Raw genomic sequence first — 16416 nt, 5'->3', positions numbered from 1 at the left:
GAGATCTACTAGGAAACTGCAGAAGGCAAGAGAAGTCTCTTCTGTTTTTGAGCATCAGGGAAAACAAGAGAAACATGAAGGTGAAATTCTGTCACGTACAGTCAATGCACCAAACCTTACAGAATCTATCTTTTTGGACAGTAGGTGGGGAGTAGATGTGGAAACTCTTTCTTAAACATGATTGCCTCCTAACAAAAATGCTGTGGACTGAAGTCGTTTGGTCAAATCGACCAGCCTTCTAACCATCCAACAAATACCAAGTAACAAATTAGGTGGGGACAGAGGCCCAAATTGGTGGCAGAATAGACGGAAGGTACATGGACCTCCTCCCAGGACTAAACTGGAATTAAAATTAAAATATAGAACAATCAACCTGAATAACCAAATGAAGACTATTTGAATAGAAGTCTTATAACCTAGGATTTATTTACATTGGTAGTAAGGGCAGAAACATGAAAAGGGCCGGCCCTGTTCCCAAGGGCTGCCGCTGAGAATCTGGTGGGATATCTCAGTTGCAAAAGTTCCCCCTGAGGAGCATGGGGTCTCAACCCCATGCTGGGCTCCCCATCCAAGAGCACCAGAGCCAGCAAGAGGCATCCACATAACATCTGGCTGTGAAAAGCAGGAGGGATTCTGTCCACCAGGGAGAGACAGGAGTCTGCTACTAGGGACACAGGTGCTCTCCTAAAGGGACAACACAAAAACTTTTGTTTGTAGCCACTCAACCAGGGCTCAGGTGGAGGGAGGGTGGAGCAGACTAGAATCATGTGAGGAGAGATGGGGGTCTGTGGTACTAGGGAGAGAGATGATAGAACAGTTGCCAGGACTCCTATACTGAGTCACTTTTCCACAATACAGACACCATCTTTCTTGGGTGGAGCATGCCTCTCCATACAAAGAGAGAATTTTAAAAGCAGCAAGAGAAAGACAGTTATCTACAAGGAAGCTCCCATAAGACTGTCAGGTGATTTCTCAACAGAAACATTTTAGGCCAGAGGGGATTGGTATGAAATATTCAAAGTATTTGAAACGCAAGGACCTATACCCAAGACTACTTTACCCAGCAAAGCTATCATTGAAAATTGAAGGAGAAATAAAGAGCTTCCCAGACAAGAAAAGGCTAAAGGAGTTCATTACCACCAAACCAGTATTACAAGAAATGTTAAAGGGTCTTCGTTGTTAAGAAGAACAATAACAACAGAGGAACATAGTTATAATGAATAAAATTAAAATGATAATACATATGTACCTATCAATATTCACTTTAAATGTAAATGGCTTATATGTTCCAATCAAAAGACATAGGGTAGCTAAATGGATAAGAAAACAAGACCCATATGTATGCTGTCTACAAGAGACCCACCTCAGAATGAAAGATATACACAGACCAAAAGTAAAAGGATGGAAAAGATATTTCATGCATATGGAAATGCAAAAAGAGCTGGAATAGCAATACAGATTTTAAAAACAAAAGCTATAGTAAAAGACAAAGAAGGAGAAATAGGGCGTAGATTGGAACATAGATATAGGAAGTCTGGTGGAAATTTTCTCAACTGTATGAATTCACCTCTGCAACGGGCCCAGGATGATGACTGAGAGGGACATTGAAATGTAAAATGTTAGGTTGGGGACTGAGCTAATACATAGACAAAATGATTATAGCTAATACTATGTAAAAATTTTTTAAGGTGGGGGACTCAAAAGTGTTTTTCAGCCCTAGCCAGTTTGAATCCCGGGTTCAATTCTGGTCAAAGGCTTGGTTGTAGGCTCCAGCCCGAGTCAGTGCGCATGCAGAAGGCATCCAATTGATGTTTCTCTCTGTGTTTCTCCCCCTGCCTTCCACTCGCTCTAAAAATCAATGAAAAATTATTTTCGGGTGAGGATTAACAAAAAAAAAATGTTTTTCATGTGAGTATACACAGGCAGATGGGAGAAAGGGCATAAATCTTGCATCTAGAATTGACAGTCTTACTTTGAGCTGTTTTGCTTCATATGTCATGGCATATCCTCAACTGGCGAGTGATAGTGCAAGTTACGTACCCATGAGGAGAACCCCCCAACACTTGGTCATCTATGGAAAAGTCCAGCAAAGCTTCTGAAATGTATCATATTATCAGTTGGGCTCCATCCTTACACTACAGTAAAGCTACAGACTTAGAATCAGAAGAAAGGTCTTAAGGCCTCTTTTTGTCTCTTCCCCCATCCCTTATTAATTCTAGAATAAATAGGTGAGGAGAAGAATAACTCTTATAAGGACCTGTATTCCTGTAACAACTAGTAGTGGGCAAAAGGATTTATAACAGGAGAGTTTATTATGAGCCCTTTAGGAAATTCCAACTCAACACACTGGAAGAAAGAGGCAGAAGACCAGGAAGGAGGAAAAGAGTCAATTTTGAATAGAGGAAGGCTTCCTAGCCTTGCCACTCAAAATCTTCCTCAAAGGCACAGACAACCAACACATTTATTTTATTTGTTGTTTTGCAGAGGCAATACAGACATTTAGCACAGCCAACATAAGAAAACCAAATTCTGTGGTCTCTGGCTCCCCCTCCCTCACCCCCGTGCCCCCAACCCCCCTGCAAAAAAAAAAAATCATTGTCATACCAGTTATTCGCTCTTTTAGAAAGGGAGAATTCAGCAATAGTTCAGTGTCTGAATTCTAACACTCCCAAGGCCTGGATTCTCAGACTTGTAGCCAGTTTCTTTTTTTAAACAAAGCAAATATCTTTGTGGTTTGATTTTCCCATTCCTTGGTTGTTGCGTATCAAAATTAGATAGAAATATTCTCATAGAGATGTCAAGAATGAACGAAAACACAGACCACAAGTGAAATAGCTCAAGAATATAGTATTGCCAAAGTCTTTTTCTGTTGTTATTGTTGCCAAAGTTTGTCTATTCTACATTCAACCATGTTCTAAAAGGAAAAGTCAAAGGCAGAGACTCTGAAAAGATGGTGTCTGAATAGCTTACCCTGGTCAGGCTCAAGGCAATCACTGTTAACACCAAGTTCTTCTGACAGTGTGTTCTTCAAGGGAAGTCTGGAAACTTTGCCTTGTGTACGATATTCTTCCAGCTCAGACTGGAGTTCATCCACTTGGTCTTGTAATACCTGGAGTTTAAAAACCAACATGAATATTGGATGTGACACCAAGCAACAAAAGAAAGGACAGATAAATTGGATATCATCAAAGTAAAAAACTTTTGTGCTTCAAAGGATACTATCAAGAAAATAAAAAATAAATAATTAAAAAAACCCTAGAGAATGGGAGAAAAGTTTTTGCAAATTACATGATAAGGGACTTGCATCAAGAATATATAAAGAACTATTAAAACTCAACACTAAAAAGACAAATAACTCATTTAATTATTAGGCAAAGGATCTAAATAGATATTTCTCTAAAGAGGATATACCAATAAGTAAATGAAAAGACACTCAACATCATTAGCCATCAGGGAAATGCAAATCAAAACCACAGTGAGATACCCCTTCAGAGCTGCTAGAAAGGCTATAATAAAAGGAGACATACAATAGTAACTACTGGCAAGGTTGTAGAGACGGAACTCTCATACTGGTGGAAATCTAAAATGGTGTAAAGCCACTGGAAAAAGTTTGGCACTCCCTCAAAAAGTTAAAATACAGTCATCGTATGACCCAGCAATTCCATTCCTCAGTATATACCCAAGAGAAATGAAAGCATATATCCACACAAAAACTTGCACACAAGCATTCACATCAGCATTATACACAATCTTCAAAACAATCCAAATGTTCATCAACTAATGAATGGATAAATACAATCTGGTACAATCATGTAATGGAATATTATTTAGCAACTGAAAGAAATGAAGTACTGATACATGCTACAACATGGGTGGACCTTGAAAACATTATGCTAAATGAAGCAAGCCAGATACAAAGGGCCATGTATTATATAATTCCATTTATATGAAATGTGAAGAACAGACAAATTCATAGAGACAGAAAGTAGGTGATTAGTTGCCAGGGCTGGGGTCATGAGAGAAAGTATAACAAAGTGGAGTAGGAGTTTCTTTTTGTGTGATGAAATGTTCTAAAATGGATTATGGCAATGGGTTGCACAATTTTGTGAATATGCTAAAAAACAGTGAATTGTACACCTCAAATGGGTGAACTGTATCGTTACGAAAAGCTTTCAAAAAAATAGAGAAGTGGATGGATTTGGGGGATTTTTGGAGGTAGGACTGACAGATTTTACCGATGACATAATTCACTTTAAAGACATATAAAAACACCTCTACTTGATTAGAGCCGACAGCCAAACTTAATTGTAAAAGCAGCATGAATGTTTCATTTCTTTACTTAAGATGTGCATATATATTTCCTGAGAAGGCAGACTATGAGCAACCTCAAAAGAAGGTGAGGTTCTCATTTCTCTGACTGTTCATCTAAAGCAGTCAGAACTCAGTTATGCTTACCTTGTTAGAATAAAGAAGTCTTTGTGATTTAAGAAAAACTAAGCTAAAAAATTCAAATAACTAAGCTAAAAAATCCAATATTTCTATTATTTATGTAAGGATTTTTTTTGTCTCTTCTGGTAGGAATTTATAATTATTTACTAAAGATTTGAGTGGTTTCTGCTTCATTTGCATTTTGTAAATAAAATAAGGAATCTAAGCAGAAAAAAACCCCCACGGGACAAAAGCAAACTACATCAGATTAGGTCTATAATGATGAATCGGGAAAGGCTAATTTTGGAATAAGCACATCACCATGACCACGTATTCCTCCACTTGGAATAAACCATATTTTCTCTAAGCACCAGTAATTTCCAACCTAGATAAAGCAGACTTAAATGAAGTGTGCATGATTCCCTAATATTTCAAGATACTAAATAATAATATTAACAGCTAGCATTTGGGTTAAGTGCTTACCATGTCCTAGGCTCTGTTCTAAGCACTTTCCATTCAGTTACTCATTGAATCGTCACAACAACCCTATTATTTTTACCTCCTGCATATGAGGCATCGAGGCTCCCACAGAGTAAGTGTCTTGCTCATGGTCACACAGCTAGGAAATGGTCAAGCGGGATTGGACCCCAGCCCTGGCAACTAATCACCTACTTTCTGCCTCCACTCGCTAAGTCCTCTCAGGTCACTCACCCTGCACTGCTGCTCATATTCATTTCTCATCTGTGTCAGCCTCTCTTCTTGCAGGAAGAACTCAGCACTGCTGGGATCGAGGTCACCAAACTGGAAAAGGAAAAGGAGAAAGCTGTCATTTTCCCAAGAGTCCTTCTCTGACCTTCAACATTCCAAAGGTCCCGGAGTCTGGTGTTCACCCAGTCTCTTGAGTATGAAAGGAATGTGACATTTAAGTAGGAACACCACCAACTGGATGATGGGAAGAACATTCTAGAGGGATGTGTTCAGCTAACCCAGGGCTCATTTCTCAGTGCCGTGCAATGGTTTCCTCACATCCAGCCTCTGAAATTTAATCTCTGCAAGGAGTGACTGCTTCCCTTACCCACCTAAATCCTCCCCTAATAGTCATTTTCTTGGTGGCATTGCTCCTGCTCTTTTGCGTAAACTACACTGAGGTAGCTGGGTATCAGGAAGTCCCATTTAAACAGATTTACCTTTTCTGCTAACACATTTTCCAAATTTCGTTGAAGTTTGTTTGTCAGATTCTCATACTCTGCCAACTTCTCAGCATTTTCCAGCAGCTCATTTTCTAGTCGACTGTTTTCCTGAAGAAATTTGGGGAAATTAAATAGGCACAGAATGAAAAATAAGGAAACTGCTGTACCATTTTATATGAGGCACACGAATCAGTGCTCTGGATTGAGAATTTGTTCATTTTGAAAGTTTCAGATTAGACAAAAGTAAATATTTTAAAAATGGATGTTCATCTTATAATCTAAAAGCCTGCCTCCTTTTCTTATTGATCCTACAGAACCGTGCTGTCCAATAGGGAGCCACTGGCAGCCACGTGTGGACACTGAGCACCTGAAACATGCACAGCACCAACTGAGGCATGCTGGGAGCGTAAAACACTCCCCCGAGGCCTAAGCGTTGGCACAAGAATGTAAAATTGCTCAATAATTTTTACATACTGATTCCATCAAAATGATAATGTTTGGAGATACTAGATTAAAGAAAATGATTTATAATTAATTTCACCTGTTCCTTTTAACCTTTCAATGCAGCTATTTGAAAATTTGAAATTACGTGTATGGCTTGCATTATCTTTCTTCTGGACAGCATTGCAGTAGAAAATTTAATGGCATGAAAGACACTCTCAACATCTTATCAAATGAGAGAAAACTGGTTTGGCTAACAGCAAAAGAGAAGTCAGAAAAACTGTAAAAAGTAGAATAACCCTAAATTTTTATTTAGTGATGATAGAGTTTGGTTTACAATTTAATTTTGGTTTAAGGATGTAAAAGCTACACACATATAGGTTTTTCATAATTGGTATATGTTTAAATTATTATAATAAAATAATACATAAAATGAAGTCCACAAAGGGTGGGTGGGGTTTTCCTGTATATATAATACTTGTTAGAGAGATTTCCACCCACGTTTGTTAAAATATATATATATATATTTTCACACAGACATGCCATTCAACCTATTTTCTATTCCAATGTTAAAGGCTGATTGGAAGAACAGTATTTTCAAAGTAAATTTTGCCAAAAGAATATAGAGCCAATATATGTTAACACATTCATGTTCACACCCTCCCACAGCATATGGAGTAAAAGAGAACATGTTTGAAGCATTTAAAAAATATACCATTCCCCCTAAAATGCCAATTCTACAATCTAACCCTTCAAAGTATGTCTAGATTTAGATGTCAACAATGAGCAGCAGTCTCGAGGTATCGGGCCTGAGGGGGTGCTCTGGACACCGCAGAATCAGATTCTGTTACTGGCAACAGGGAATGCAGTCTGGATGTGGGAAGGGAGTCAGATACGAATACAATGACCTATGATGGACCAGGAAATTGCCTTATTTCTGGCAAGAACAAAGTGAGTGAAATGGAAATGAAAAAGTAATTTGGCCTGCAGTGTTGGAGAAAGCAGTGAAGGAGCATAAAAGCCCATTGAGGAACCGAGAGAGCCGATGGCAGGTGCAATGGGGTTGGGGGTCATGACATGGGGGGGGGGTAGTAGGGGGGATTGCTGGTGGTTCCTGAGGCTAGAAAGGTATGGCAAGCCCCATTTTAGGGGCGTCCAGTGTTACCACATTGCACCCTTACGAAGGGTAAGAGCGTGATTGTAAGTGCTTTTTAATAAGGCAACTCTGGTGGCCATGCGGAGGTCAGACAGACAGAAGAAAGGCTGCACATTAAGTCCATGAGAAATCATGATGAATTCTGAACCTATTCAGAGCCTGTGGAAATGGAGAGGCAGTGGATAAATCTGGGAGGCACTGCAGAGCATCAAGACTTAAAGACTGATGAGTGAGGCTGACTGAGGACTTGAGCTTCTGTGACACAGCACATGGCGATGATACAGACCAGGGAGAAAATTCAACAGAGGAAATAGTTCAATGGTTAGGGAGCGAGAATCAGCTCCGTTTTTGATGTGTGGAGTTTAGGAACCTTTCATAACCTCAACAATAGTGAATATTCCATATGTACCAATTACTGCCAGACACCGTATGTGTAGCGTCCCATTTAATCCCCATATCAATGCCTCGGGGTAGGTATAACGATGGTGCCCATTTTGCACATTAGGAAGTAGGTTTGGGTAACTTGTTCATGGTTTTCCCGTAAGTAATGGTATCCGGATTGGAACCAGGCAGTCTGAGTCCAGACCCCCCTCCCCGCTTATCTCTAGACTACACTGTACCATGGTATCTGGTGTCAGAGTCCAGTAAAGAGAAGGATCACTTCCTCTACAAGGCATGGGAAAGGAGAGCGAGATGCATGAGGGAAAAGGCACATCTGGAAGCACAGAAGCAAAGCTGATGGGCTCTGTGTGGCAGGAGACAAGTCCATTTGCTAAGAGGAAGGGGCGAGGGGAGGGCAGGGAAGGAGAGGGCATCAACCTGGCCAAACAGCCCTGAGGACCCAGTGCAGCTTCAGGGGGGAGAGAAGAACAAGAATCAACTCTTGACAAACCAGAAGCCTGGATATCCCTGAAACAGATCCCAGCGGGGCTCTGCTATATCTGGGTCACGGCCCAGCGGGGTGAACGTGCGGGAAACCCTGAGTGAGCCCTGGGCAGCCCGGCCCTCTTACACAGCTGCGGTTTCCCTAGCAGGACCCAGACCACAGAACCAACAGGAAGGTTACCTTCAAAGAGAGGGCCAGGCGGTCCCGGATGTAGTTCTCTTCTGTTTTTGCCTTTTCAATTTCCTGCTCAAGTTCCAAACGCTGCTTGCCCACCTGTTGCATGATCTGCTCCCTCTCCTTTCGGAGTTCATTCTTTAAGGCTGCTATGCGTTCCTTGTACTCTTCATCCAGTTTCCTGGGAGGAGAAAAGACCAGCAAGCTGCCATCAAGTTCCTCAGAGATCCCTATGCGGATCTACCAAACATGGAAACAGAGTCAAGCAACTTGAGAAAGTATCTAGTGTATCCTGCTTTCCTTTAGGCTTAGCAAGACCTCATTCGCTCCAGCCAGGTGTGGCCAGGCAGGCTGAGCCCCGCTGCCCTGGGCCAGGGTGCTGGGTGAGGAGGGGCCTGGCCCTACCAATCGCACCTGAGGTTGTACTCATTCCGTCGCTCGATGGCCGCGTGATGATCGTCCACCTCTGAGGCCATGAGAGACTTGAGCTTCTCGGCTTTGTCCAGATCTAACCGTAGCTTCTCTTTTTCTCTGCCCACTTGATCAACACGCTCCCTAGAATCAGAAATAAACTGAGTTAAAGGGAAACTGTTTCTAAGTAACAAGTAGACCCCCAAATGCTCTCATCTGGCTTGTTTCAATGCAAACACAAAACCAAGACAACCAAACACCTTCCAAAACAAGGCCATGCCATAGCTCCCTTCAAAAACCTACATGCACATCCACGCTCTCCCTCATTTTTACAGTAGAGAGATGATAGCAGATTAGCCACATCGGCATATGGAAAAAATGTATATCCCAGGCATCTCAGTGACCTTTGCTGGAGAAGTAGAAAAGGAAATGAATGAAACAACTCACAGCAAATGCCGGATCTCAGCTTTGAAGCTGGCCAGAGCCGCCTGGTGGATGCCGTTCTTGGTGACCAAAAGTTCATTTTCAAGAGCCAGTGTCAACTCTGTCAAGTTGACGTTTCCATCAAGGCTAAACTCCAAGGCCTGGAAATCAGAACAAGTTCAGGAGAATCACAAGTTCTATCCTCTGAAAGCAGACAGTGAAGGCTAACAAACCCATAGAGCTAAATGTATAGTCTAGATGGATGATTACATTTCTTTAGTGACTGTTAAGGAACAATCTTTAGTCCAGAACATAACTAGCTCTCTTTAAGGAAACCATAACATGGTTACTTACATGTTTTTAAAGAAAATGCTACCTGGCACTTTAAATAAACACAGTGGTATAATTTTAATCCGTACCAACCAGAGATTAGTAAAGGGCATTTCTCTTATCAATAATTTAGGGGTTAAAAAACATAGAAAGTAGTTAGCAACAAATTCCTGGTTGAAGGAGATAGGAAAAGTTATCTCTTATCTTTGAGGTTTTGTGAATAGAAGTATCATTAAGGAGAAATCAAATAATCAAATCACAGTTCAAAAAACACCTGGAATTTTTCAACCCTTTCCCAATTTGTCATTTTTCTCCCACTTTTGCTGCCACACCTTCAGGATCTCCTGGCTGTTCTCAATGCCCTCTTCCTGCCAGGTGTCAAGTATTCTCTCCACTGATGCGTAGCCCATCCCATCATCCAGGCAGGAGAAGACCCGAAAGCCAGTGGTACTTGTCATCACCAATGGGGTTGTAGTACGTCGTCCACTCTCATCAAAAGACTGGAGGAAGAAAGGGATTTGAGCAAGCTCAGGCATTTCAACAAGGTGTTGGTGAAGACCAAAACTGGTCAGTCCTGACCACAAGGACCAGAAGGATGTGTTTCTCTAATTTACACAAGGGGCGGGGCGAGTCATGCAGCCCCTTTGATCTCCGTTTCCCAAGTGAGCCTAGAATGCAAAGCTTATCAAAAACAAGGAACTCTGGCAGAGGGTTCCTTGCTATAGATAAGATGTGTCTCTACTTACACCAGGTTCTTTCTTCAGTTAACATTAAGGGGCATAACTAGTGGTCTTCCCACTCTGTAATTTATGGTCATTTCGCAAACCTAATTTTTCCTTCTCAATGGCGTATTCTTTCTTTCTTATTCTTCTTTTGCCTCTCTTTCTCCTTAGTATTCTTGTTCAAATAACCGATTAAGTCATTAAAAATTATTCACATGGGTTTAACTTCTACTTATAAAGAAACCACTTCTGCCTGGCCAGTGTGGCTCAGTGGCTGAGTGTTGACGAGGAAGTCACAGTTCGATTCCCAGTCAGGTTACATGCCCAGGTTGCGGGCTTGATCCCCAATAGGAGGCGTGCAGGAGGCAGCCAATCAATGATTCTCTCACTCCCTCTCCCTTCCTCTCTGAAATCAATAACAATATATATTAAAAAGAATAAAGAAAAAAGAAAAGAAATCACTTCCCATTTATTTCTTACCTGCATGGAGAGATGCCTTTTCAACTGTCTATATGGAGTAGATGCTGACGGTGTAAGGGATTTCCCATTTTTGAACAAGCCGTAGAAAAAATCTTCTACACTCATTGTACCATCAGGATCAAGATTATGGAAGACTTCCTCAAGCATCTAGAAAAAGGTGACCAAATGTTTTAAATATTTCACTTAAAATAACACAAGGCCCAAACTACACTGTTGGCCAATAGAAATTGGCACCAATGTTGATCCCAGGACTCCAGAAATATAACATGCCCCTTTATTCTAGTTTCACTAAATTTACTTTCCTTTCTAGTAATATATCCTTCTACCTCACACAAACTAAAGTCCATTTCAACATCATAATCTTTACACAAGTTAGCAATTACTGTTTTCTCTTTTACTCACACTTTTAAAGCAGGTAACCTTTCTTTCTTTTTTTAAATTTCATAGAGGAAGGAAGAGGAAGAGAGGGATAGAAACATCAATGATGAGAGAGAATCATTGATTGGCTGCCTCCTGCACACACACCGCCCCCCCCCCCACCCCCCACTGGGGATTGAGCCTGCAACCTGGGCATGTGCCAGACCCAGAATCAAACCATGACCTCCTGGTTCATAGGTTGACGCTCAACCACTGAGCAATGGTAGCCAGATGAGCAGGTAATTTTTTTTTTAAATATATTTTTATTGATTTTTTACAGAGAGGAAGGGAAAGGGACAGAGAGTTAGAAACATCGATGAGAGAGAAACATCGACCAGCTGCCTCCTGCACACCCTCTGCTGGGGACGTGCCCGCAACCAAGGTACATGCCCTTGACCGGAATCGAACCTGGGACCCTTCAGTCTGCAGGCCGACGCTCTATCCACTGAGCCAAACCAGTCAGGGCGAGCAGGTAATCTTTAATGTTACTATATATCATTCTCACAAATTAAAAAATTACTTAAAAATATAGCTTCCTAGTGATGTAATAGTAAAAGTTAGTTGGGCATTGAGTCATTGTACTGTGGTTACTCTACACAATATTGTATGTATATTAAATTTTTGAAACTGGTATGTTAGATAGAATTTGTTCTAGGGCAGATAGCAATGACCTAAAAACTTAGATCTGAAACCCATGACTTGGGATTTAGAATGTTATTTGAAACGGTACTGTGTGTTTTGTGTTTTTATTTGTTTTATGCTTTAGCATGGGAGAAATGAAGATGGGAGGAGAAGAAGGATTTTGTGTGTGTGCAATAGAAGGATTTTAGGAGGTGTAAAGAGAATTTTCCTGGCCCTTTTGCAACCTCTGACAGTAATCAAATGGTCCTCATCATATAATGGGGGCAGAGGACACTGGACTACAGTCTCTCCCACAGGCCTGCCTAGGAGATGGTTTGTTTCCCAGCTCAACAGAGGAAAGGAAAGGAGAATAAAGCAGGTGAATCGCTGAAACACAAAACAGGGAGGGGAGGTAAAGACCTCTTTCTCCCCCTGGCAGTTGGATTCCTCTTTTCTATAGAACATGCCTCCAAGGAATAAAACAGAGGTCACCGGAGGATTTTGTTAAGTGTGGTCTCCGATATAGTTAATGTGGGGGTGGGGCCTGAGATTCTGCAATTCTAACAAGCTCTCTGGTGATGCCTATGTTGCTAAGTAATAACCAGAATAAACATCAAATTCACTCTTATTGCATTAGAGCCTACAATTAATTGGGTCCACTCTAACAAAGGCCTCTTTGTAACACGTCCTTAAATTTTCAATATTCATTTCCTAAGTCTGGACTATAACTAGGATTCCTGTCATCTCAGAATTGTTGATTTTATTTTTCATGTAATTGCTTGAGGCATTTCTTTCATGTCAAATGCTTTTTTTTTCCAATTCCTATCCAATAGGAAACATCTGTCCCTGTTTCTATTTATATCCACTTCCTCTGGAGAGGACTCTAAAACAAGAAAACCATTCTTAAGAGTGGAAATCTTTGGCAGAAGCAATGGCTCCAAATAGAGAATTGTGTTATGAAACTCAAAGGTATTTGGGTCAAGATTCTATGTTTGCTAAGATCCCTTAGCTTCTCAGTCCCCTTCTAATCAACCAAAAGTACACTTTCTTAGAGGAGTAGGCCTTCCGGACCATCAAACCAGAAGTCACAGTAAAATCCGGCTGCGGTTAACTGCAGTTGACAAGCATGTTGTGGCTCTAACCTTAGACCCACACTGCTTAACCTTGTGACCTTGGCCAAATCCATGCATAGCTTCCAGATTGCCTAAACACCCACCACCTGATCCATTCCAAGTGAGCCCTGCCAGTTACTGTGCATGGGGCAGTGGGCAAATGGTGAATCAAAAGGATGTGGATTCAGAAGCGGGTGGATGAGCAGGGCTGGGCTGAAAAGAATACAAGTCAACTGAGCAACTGGGGCACCCCCTGCAGCCTGTGCAGGAGCCAAACCTAGACCCCTGAGGACATTCTTACTCCCCAGGCTACACCAGCCAGATCTTTGGATGGCTGATTTCCCAATGTGTAAGCTGCAAAATAATGCACTAGAATAGGGACCATGAACCCCAAATACCCACAGAGATCAGAAGGTGATATATGAGGCAGAGTGGTCCTGAGACGTTAGAAAGTAGTGCCCTTTAAAGTAGTGAACTGTACCCACGCGGGCCTGCCCTGCCCAAAGGCCCTAGGCACTTCCTGCTGCCAGCAAATGGAGCCAAATCTAACCTTTAAAAAAACTTCCTGATTTTAAAAAGGGCAGCAAAAAAGTTCAATGTCTAAACATCGCGCAGGCCAAGTAAAACAGCCTCTGGGCCATGTTCGGCATCTAGGGCGACGGTTTGCCATCCCTGCCCTATCGGTGTCCTTGCTTCTGGAAGGCAGAGGCCAAGTTCCAGCCATAAGCCAGCGCCGCAGTCCCTCCTCATGGTAACAGCAAGCGCAGTGATCTCACTCTGTATCTATGAAATGAGGAGTAACTAAACCTAAAATTGCTTTCAGTTGTAAAATTCTAGGATTCCAAATCGTATGTTGATGAGATCATCATCTTGAACTTTCAGCTCCTCTGTGGTAAGTACAAGCTACACTCAATAAGCAATCCTTTCCGCAGCCTCCGACGAAAGGAAAATAACGAAATGGGCAGCTTCTTGCACTAGGTTCTGGAGACTCCACCACAAAAGATGCAACTGCCCGCAAGTGGCTGCAGTTTATTCCAAGAGCTGTTCTTAGATAAACAATCCATGCTTGTGAATTGTTTCTTGGCAAAAACAACCTAAGGTTGTACATACTGCACTGGTTTATAATTTAGGAGGATGCATTTCATCTTATGACTCAACAGCCACCACTGAAAAATAAATCATTGAAAAGGTAGTCAAACGGCATGTAATGGTCACATACACAAGGAAGAAGGGAAAAAATGCTCCGCAAGCCAGGCTGCTTGAAAGCTTTGATGATAAAATCTTTTTATGGTTTAGGAAATGCTACTTATCCCTGAGCAAACGGACAGCAAGACTTCAAATATTAATATAATCAAATATTCCCAAAGCTACAACTGAGCCCCAACCTCTCTAAGGCCCTCCAACCCTTATTTCCAGCTCTTTGAAAGACATATCTTGGAATTATTTATATTCTTATGTTTCAAAACTATTCCTGTGCCCAGTCCTGCCTGTTCTCTTCTTCAATGTTCAGAAAATGCAAAGCCCACAATTTTACTAAACAAGAGTTTTGGGCGCTCCTTCAAACTCTCCTGTGTATCTTCAAAACCACCAAACTACCCTTTTCCATTTCTTCATGACTAGAATATTATCATGGCTCCTAGCTGGTCTCCTAACCAGGTGCTCTCTTTACTCCAATACGCCCACCGAAAGATGCCCAGACCACCCTCAGCAAGTCAGTTTTTCCTACATGTTAGTCTGCTGCAGCACCCAGGCTGGTATTGGGGTCGCTCCAAAAACCTAATCTCATCAGCCTGGCCTTCAAATTATTTCCCCAACTCAAATCTCCCTGCTTAATCCATCCTCTACACCTTCCCCACATTCACACCCATGAATGCCACGTCTACAAAGATAGGGTGTTCCCAAAAACGTAGACACACACTTCGAATAATTATAAAGGCAGTGTGTATTAAAATACATTTCATTTTCAAAATTGAGCTACCGGCTGTTAAAGTGTGTATACATTTTGGGGGGACACCCTGTATATCTGACATCATGGCTGTACTGAGCTAGTATCTGACTATAATATTATAGTATGGAGTAAAGTGAGGGGTGCAGAGTATGGGCTCAGTTAAGTGTCAGCTACCGTCTGTTTTTCTTTTCTGTAACACAGCATGAGCTCTTCAAGGACACAATCTTCATGGCTGACTTCCCAGAAAAAAAGAGAAGGAAGTCTCCGTAACATACCGCAGGAACAAAACATGGCTGTTCCCAGCCTGGGGCCAGCTGAGCTTTTATCGTGGTTACTATTCACGAATAAATATGTGATGCCTGGCTCACCTCTCCATCGACATTCTGCAAACCATACTGCTCACAGATGGAGACCAGCTTCTTTCGGTTCAGGTGACCATCACGGGTAATCCCCAAATCTTCACAAACCTCCTGCAGTTTCTCTTCTATCCAGTCTTGGGGAGGGGCAGACCCACTCTGGGAGGCATTCAAATCATCTGGGTTCCAAAATCTTAGCTGGCCTGAAATAAAAGCATACATTGTGTTGTCTCCAAGGGGATTACAAGGGAAGAGACCTATCCTCAAAGAAAAAAAATGTGCTTTTTTGAAAGTAAAAATGATAAAAAAGACTATGAATGCTGATTCCATTTTGATTTAATTCTGAAGTTCAAATGCAATGGAACCACTGGTTCTCGGGCTGCCCCTAGGGCAATCAGGCATTTTTTTATTTTGTTCACTGGCAGTCATACCCGTGGAAGAAGTATCTCTCGTACAGCCATGCCTAGGGTCTAGTCCTGTGTCAGTACATCAGAAAACATGTATAGCCTCAGGCTTTGGTGACAGCGGGAGAGAAGGCTGGGTGAGAGGCATTCCACTGAGCTTTATCCACCCTGCCTCAACTAGGGCTCCATTATCATCTTCATGATCTCCACTCTCGTCTGGTCTAAGCACTAGAAAGTCTAGTCTGGCACTGCTTTTACTGAGAAGAAAATAATTTCGTGATAATTATCATTAAAAAATCATGTCTCAAGATTAGTTTGTTCCAAAATCTTTACACCTATGAATATTCTGACCAGCAAAACAGTCCAACTCCAAAGAATAAAAGGTTGTGAGCTGCAAGTTATTAATTATCTATATATTAAGGATAACTTCTATGTAAAGACTTAAGGATAAAACTACTTATTTAAATATCAAAATTTATTTTCTATTAAAAGTTCTCACTTCTAGTTCCATTTTTGACTTACCCATTTATTAGAGAGATTCTTTAAAGTTATTAAACATGAGATAATCACTAGCACAATTTTGTGTGCCTGGAAGAACTTGGAGGGTTGAGAAGAGCATTTAGTGTTATTTATCGAAGAGATTAAGCCCATTACTGCTGTATGTTTCCAGGCTGGAGACCTAGAGAACACGCTGTAATTGCACTTAAGTACAGATAACCTGCCTGCCAGGGCGGGCTGTGCGGCCAGCTGAGGTTCTGTCAGCTGGGCCACAGTGCCATCTGCTGGCCAGAAGATCAACGTGTTTTGATTTTTTTAAAAATTGAATTTATTGGGGTGACATTGTGCTTAATAAAACCATACATGTTTCAAGTGATGTTTCTTAAATACATCTAAAACTTGTCGAGAGATAGGTCACT

General features: G+C 41.5%; 1 protein-coding gene across 8 annotated transcripts in view; it reads right to left on the bottom strand.

Moving 5' to 3' along the window:
- NIN (ninein) overlaps positions 1–16416 on the bottom strand; it is a 103775-nt gene that overhangs the window by 36992 nt on the left and 50367 nt on the right. For all 8 annotated transcript variants that reach the window (XM_070419895.1, XM_070419887.1, XM_070419904.1 and 5 more), the window contains 9 exons: positions 15108–15298; positions 10642–10788; positions 9772–9939; positions 9134–9270; positions 8690–8830; positions 8282–8456; positions 5616–5726; positions 5140–5229; positions 2971–3109 (listed from right to left, as the gene is read on the bottom strand). In XM_070419895.1, coding sequence (XP_070275996.1) covers positions 2971–3109; positions 5140–5229; positions 5616–5726; positions 8282–8456; positions 8690–8830; positions 9134–9270; positions 9772–9939; positions 10642–10788; positions 15108–15298 — 1299 coding nt within the window. The remainder of the gene's footprint in view (positions 1–2970; positions 3110–5139; positions 5230–5615; positions 5727–8281; positions 8457–8689; positions 8831–9133; positions 9271–9771; positions 9940–10641; positions 10789–15107; positions 15299–16416) is intronic.

The sequence above is a fragment of the Myotis yumanensis genome, unplaced genomic scaffold (assembly GCF_028538775.1).
Source record: "Myotis yumanensis isolate MYYU_CA2020_CCGP unplaced genomic scaffold, mMyoYum1.0.hap1 SCAF_1, whole genome shotgun sequence".
Taxonomy (NCBI): Eukaryota; Metazoa; Chordata; class Mammalia; order Chiroptera; family Vespertilionidae; genus Myotis; species Myotis yumanensis.
This window is presented reverse-complemented; position numbering and strand designations above follow the sequence as displayed.